The following is a 5878-nucleotide window of genomic DNA, read 5'->3' on the forward strand; positions in this document are numbered from 1 at the left end:
TTTTTTTTTTTTTTCACTTAATGCAGATGGAACACAATAATTATGTCGGTGACACACAAAGATTTTTTGAAAGTACAGGTTGTTATTCGTAACTTTTTAAGACTTGCTTCCTGAAATTTCTCTTTGTCAACAGTTTTTAGTCATCTCGTGCATTTTGTATTCTTTAGTTCAAAATTTTTGGAATGAAACTTTCAAAATCACATTTCACATGTTCAACATTTAGGAGCATCTTCCCCATATACTATGAGCATTTTTTACTGTTTGTATAGTGTTTACGAAACTTAAAAAGCATACGTGATTATGCATTTTATTTGCAGACATTTTGATTTGATTTTACTCAAACAAAATGTGAAGTAAAGTTTTAAAATAAGCTTCTAAGAAAATAATACAATATCTCATAAGCAGTAAATGTACAGGGTGATTGGAAAATGTCTGACCAAAATTTAAAGGGGGTTAGAAAATAGAAAATTCACCAACACCTTATTTGCTGAGAAAAACATATTTATGTTAAATAAAGATAACTGTGAAGGCTGTGTAAATTAAAACTGCATATATTGCTACAATTAATTTCACACATTAATCAAATCCCACATTAAGTAAGGGATAACTGTATTTTTTATAGCAATAAAAAATTACGATTACAATGAATAGATAATCATTTTCTACCACTTTTGTTATTTTAAGCATGATTCTCTGACTTTGGATATTGCTCAAAGATACTCAGAACAGTTTTTCGCTTCATCTTTCTAGCTAATTAGATTTTTTTACTTTGCATTTTGTGTTACTGAATACAACCCAGTATATGTAGCATGAAATATATTATGCCTTTTAATTGTTAACAAGAACTAACAATTAATAGACTGTAGACTAGATGATCCTTTAGACTTTAGACTTTAATCCTTTTTTAGACTAACATTAATTAGTCAAGCTTAGTCTATAAAACAGGATTATAGTTACATTGGAACCCCTGTTAATGAACTTAATTCGTTTTGTACTCTGTTCATTAACCGATTGTTCGTTAACCAAAGCAATTTTTCCCATGGAAATTAATGCAAATGCTATTTATCCATTCTAGCCTCCGAAATTTTTGTGATTTTATTTGTAATATACAGTAGAATTTCTTTGATGAAAATGTAGGAAAACATAGTATCTATCATTACAGCAACAAACATACTTTATTTAATAAAATAGCACTGTACTTACCTTCGTTTGTTGTAGTTAGTGGCAGATGAATGGCGATATATGAACCGTAATGCTTAGAAGGGGAATCTCCTTCAAAAAAAATAAAGGTAGCAATTCATCGGGCGATTCTTCAAGTTGAAGTTTCTTTTAGTAAGGAACAGGAAATTGATCTAAAGTTGATTATCTTACTCTTTTAATCAAAATTTTTCTTAAATGCGATAGCACATTGCCGTTTTCTATTGCCACTATCACTTTTCTCTTTCTTGGATGCCATATTGATTAAATATATAAATCACAAAACTGAAAAAAGAAGTTTAGCCCAAACACTCAGAAAAGCAATGCTTAATTCGCACGTGCCTAACAACAACTAAAATTTGACAGTAAAAACTGTTACATTCGTTATCTAAATTTCATCCATTATCCAAGACAAAATTTTTGCAAAATAAAAGTTTGTTAACCGATTTGCTCGTTAACCAGGGTTCTACTGTATTTTATTATTTAGCAAGATTTTTTATAGGCATAAGTTAGAGTTGTGAAAACTGGTTTCGGGTTGGAAATTTTTTTCCTTTTAACCAAGTATAATCATTTTGTGAAAATGAATTCTAATCTTAATTAAAATTGTTTTGGCTACATGAGACATATGCTTTAGGATTATATATTTATTAACTAGAATATGGATTATGTGTAAAATGTTTTTCTGCTGTTAATTAGTAAGTTATTCTTTATGAGATTATAATTCTAGCAAGTAAGTCTTAAGCAGTAAGTGAGAAATTTGTGATAGTGAATATTTTGTGGCAAATTTAATGTATTCATTCATAAAATTATTTATTTATTTTCCAGAGTGCCAGTGCAATGGTCACAGTACATGCATTAATGATACAGATGTTTGCCTGCAACCATGCAGTAATCTTACTCAAGGTTAGTAAATTAGTAAGTTTATTGAGATTAGCTCTGCAGAAATTGAGTGAAACTCAGCATAAATTAGAAAATGTTTTGTCTGTGATTAAAGTTTAAATCAACCACACGACCACTAAACAAGATTTTTTGCAAATACTTATAACTTGGTAAGGCCGATGTCAGGACAAAGCTGGATTTTTAAATCTGATCTATCGGTCAGTTTATTATGGGTCAAAATTTGCCATGTGATGTCTATGGGCCAATTGCTGGTTTTAAGTTGGTAACACACTACAAGTCATTCGAGTTTCCAATTACTGTCAATTTACATTGATCTCTATGGCAATTTGTTATTTTCATCTTTACAATGGGCATTTAATATGCATTTCTTGCAGCCATACATGTGTGTTTTAACCAGTTGTTACAGTTTGTAAGCTGCTGGATGCACATGTTTTAAACATTTTTTATTGTTTTTGTCAGTTATTATATTGGACATGCATGTACTGCCCAGAACCTGCATGCTGTAAACTGCTTTAGACAGAATGTTAGAAGCATGTCATCACATTTGTATTTTTATACAGTGTTGAAACAGAAAAAATCTATGCCATGGAGCTTGGTTTCATTTTCCCAGAAAATACTCAGTTTACTTATTATAGTATTTTTATAAAGAATATTTTCAAAGTCTTAATGCATTTTTACAGGTCCTTATTGCCAACATTGCATAGCTGGATACTATGGTAATCCAGTAAACGGTGGGAATTGTACGCCTTGTTTTTGCAATAATCATAGCCATCTATGTGAACAAGAAAGAGGAAAATGCCATTGTAATACTAAAGGAATGGCTGGAAATTATTGTGAAAGGCATGTATTTTAATGTTTTGTTTCTTTCTTGCAAAAATATATATTATAATCTGTGAAATAATTAAAATAATAATAATTTTAGATGTGATGAAAGTAATCATTATTTTGGAAACCCTTTAGAAGAAGGTGGTTCTTGTTATTGTGAGTATATGAATTTTGTTTGTTATTACCTTAATATATTTTAGAAAAATTATTTTGTTTTTATTGTAGTTGTTTTATACATCCACTGAGAAGATATTGTATATCTTTATTGTCTATCTCTTAGTGTATACTAATGAATAAGGCTGGAACTTTAGACAGAAATTTTTAAAGAAGGCCAATAAAAATTGAAAATTGTTTAATGATTTTAAGTTAAACTGCAGAATTTCTTCCTCTTGGTAGGAAGTGTGTTTAAAAATGTTATACCAGATCTGTGTCANGAAGGCCAATAAAAATTGAAAATTGTTTAATGATTTTAAGTTAAACTGCAGATTTCCTTTCTCTTGGTAGGAAGTGTGTTTAAAAATGTTATACCAGATCTGTGTCAACTAACTAGAGACCAATATCTTTAATTAATGTATTTAGAAAAATTTTTTCTTGTATTTTGGTAAACCATCTGAATCTCTGGATTGAAGAATTTAATATTGTATTCCCAAATTGGGGTTTTCTTTAAAAACAGAGGAATTGGCTATAATCTTTTTACTTTATAAGGAATTAGTCAGTTAGCATTATCAAGAAAACTTCGTAAGTTATATGTAGGATTTATTGATTTTGGAAAAAGCATTTAATTCTGTAGATCAAGATCTTTTATGATGGAAACTTGCTAAGAGAGGCATCTCCAATTCATTTATTAATCTACTGAAATAGCTATTTTCTAACACTAATTACATTGTATCTTATCAGAATGGATTCTTGGACATTGAATAAGGGTTTACATCAGGGTGAACCCAAGTATTAATTTATTTATAAATGATATTCTGTATTTTATACAGGAAAAAGGAATTGTATTGTCCTTGCTCTGCTATGATATGATGTTAATAATTATTATTAATCATGTAAAGTACTAAGTTATTTTTATGCCTTTTACAATGATTAGCAACATGACTTTGTGCTGGAAATAGCCGTTACCTAATGGGTACTTTATGCGGATTCGCGCTAATGTGCCAGGCCTGGACTTTAAGCTTGCACCAAAAGAAATAATGACAAAGTTAGTCAAAAAACAATCCAGTATTTAATAATAATTCTAGTAATAACTATGTACAAAATTTAGTAACAGTCAACAACAAATTTATTTAAAGAAAAAATCAATAAGAATCAACCCGACAAAAACTCAAATCACTCTATTTGCTAACTTAAATCTATTCCCCTTTGGTCACGCGACAAAAAATTCAAAGACTTAACTTATGTACAACAATTCTTACGAACTAAGGTCCTAATCGTCACCTTGATATACTAAGCACCTTTTTCCTCAACTCTCAAGACTTTCTAATCTTTGATCCACAAATCTAATAACTTCAAATCGCCTTGAAACCACTTTATCGCTATCGGACACCTCTTGTCGTTTGCTGCTACGAAGCTCACCACGCTTGTTGCTAACAGAAGCTCACCTCGGTCATCATCATTTGAGGTTTGTTCTTTATACTATGAGGTGACATCACAATTCTCATTGAGATCACTCCCCTCATTTACATACTTATCGCTAACAGTAAACTTTCCCTTTCTGCCTGGCAGCCTATTTCCCGACAATTCTCACTAACCTTTTACATTATTCTTTTTTACAATTTTTCATGATGTTTTATTCTTTAAGGTTTAGCAAGTTCCTAAGTTGTGCTTGTGGGATATCACCCCCTTTTTTCTCGGTGCGGACTTACATTTTTCGCTCGGGAATGCAAGTGTGCGTGAGTTTTTTCTACTATGTTTTTTTTTTTTGTTGAGTTGGTTCTCTTTCTTCTATTTTTAAGTTTCTAAGGTGAATGGTGAGGAAACCTTCGTCCTAACAAAACATAAGCCCCAAACAAAATAGAATAAAAAGCAAAATAAAAATAACTAAAAATCATGCTCAGACTTGGTTCCTTACAATCATTAATATATGTATACAATATTTATATATTATGTGAACCAATTATTTTGTCTTTCTTTTCTCCCCTTGTAAAGGCACAAGTCAAATCAACAAAAATCTGTATAAAATAAAAAGACATTGAAAAACCCTAAAAAGACAAGACATAAAATACTGCAAAATAATATTACAGAATCAGTTGGATATATTTAATAAATTGTTTTGTAATTTATAAGTAGAACACTTGAAAGAATATAGTATCTGTATTACAATAAACTGCATAGATTTTTTAAAAAGTGATCTTTTTGAAAAGATTCTATCCTTGCATAACAGTGTCTTATACCTTTTTATCCTATTATAGAGTCTGAACATGTATTGATGTAAAGTTGAACTTCATGTCAGTAGCAAGTTCTATTTTAAAAGGAATGTTATCATCATGTGGACTGTTTGTTATTATGACTACTTCAGATATAGATTTCTCAACAGGATTTTTCATTAAAACTTAATGAAGTTTTTTGAACTGATCTGCAGACAGTAACAGTATCAGAATTTAGTTTTGTCTAAATAAACCTCAAGAATCTCAAAACTGGTTGCAAATCTTTATCCAATTTTTTTATATTTCAGATTTACTTGGGTAAAAATCAAAATTAGTTGTACTAAAACAAATTTAATTCCTAAGGTATCTGTGTTTAGTAGAATTTATTGTTCATACAGCTACAGAATTGACCGGATCAATCTTTGGAATTCTCTCTTCTGTCTTGAAATGTTTTCAATAATAAATAGTGCTTTAATAATCTCTAATTATAATAGCTCAGCAATATGAATATTTATAATCTGAATATAGAATGTACTATAATTGTCAGTATATCAAATTAGTTGATTAAAATAATTAATTATTTATTTTAT

At 29.6% G+C, this 5878-nt stretch overlaps 1 protein-coding gene across 2 annotated transcripts in view; it reads left to right on the forward strand.

The window, feature by feature from the left end:
* The window catches only part of LOC111639165 (attractin-like protein 1), an 83270-nt gene that overhangs the window by 52398 nt on the left and 24994 nt on the right, over positions 1-5878 (forward strand). For both annotated transcript variants that reach the window (XM_023384965.1, XM_023384966.1), the window contains 3 exons: positions 2023-2100; positions 2778-2937; positions 3020-3078. In XM_023384965.1, coding sequence (XP_023240733.1) covers positions 2023-2100; positions 2778-2937; positions 3020-3078 — 297 coding nt within the window. The remainder of the gene's footprint in view (positions 1-2022; positions 2101-2777; positions 2938-3019; positions 3079-5878) is intronic.

The sequence above is a fragment of the Centruroides sculpturatus genome, unplaced genomic scaffold, assembly GCF_000671375.1.
Source record: "Centruroides sculpturatus isolate CEXI.00-Female unplaced genomic scaffold, Cexi_2.0 scaffold1206, whole genome shotgun sequence".
NCBI classification, from domain to species: Eukaryota; Metazoa; Arthropoda; class Arachnida; order Scorpiones; family Buthidae; genus Centruroides; species Centruroides sculpturatus.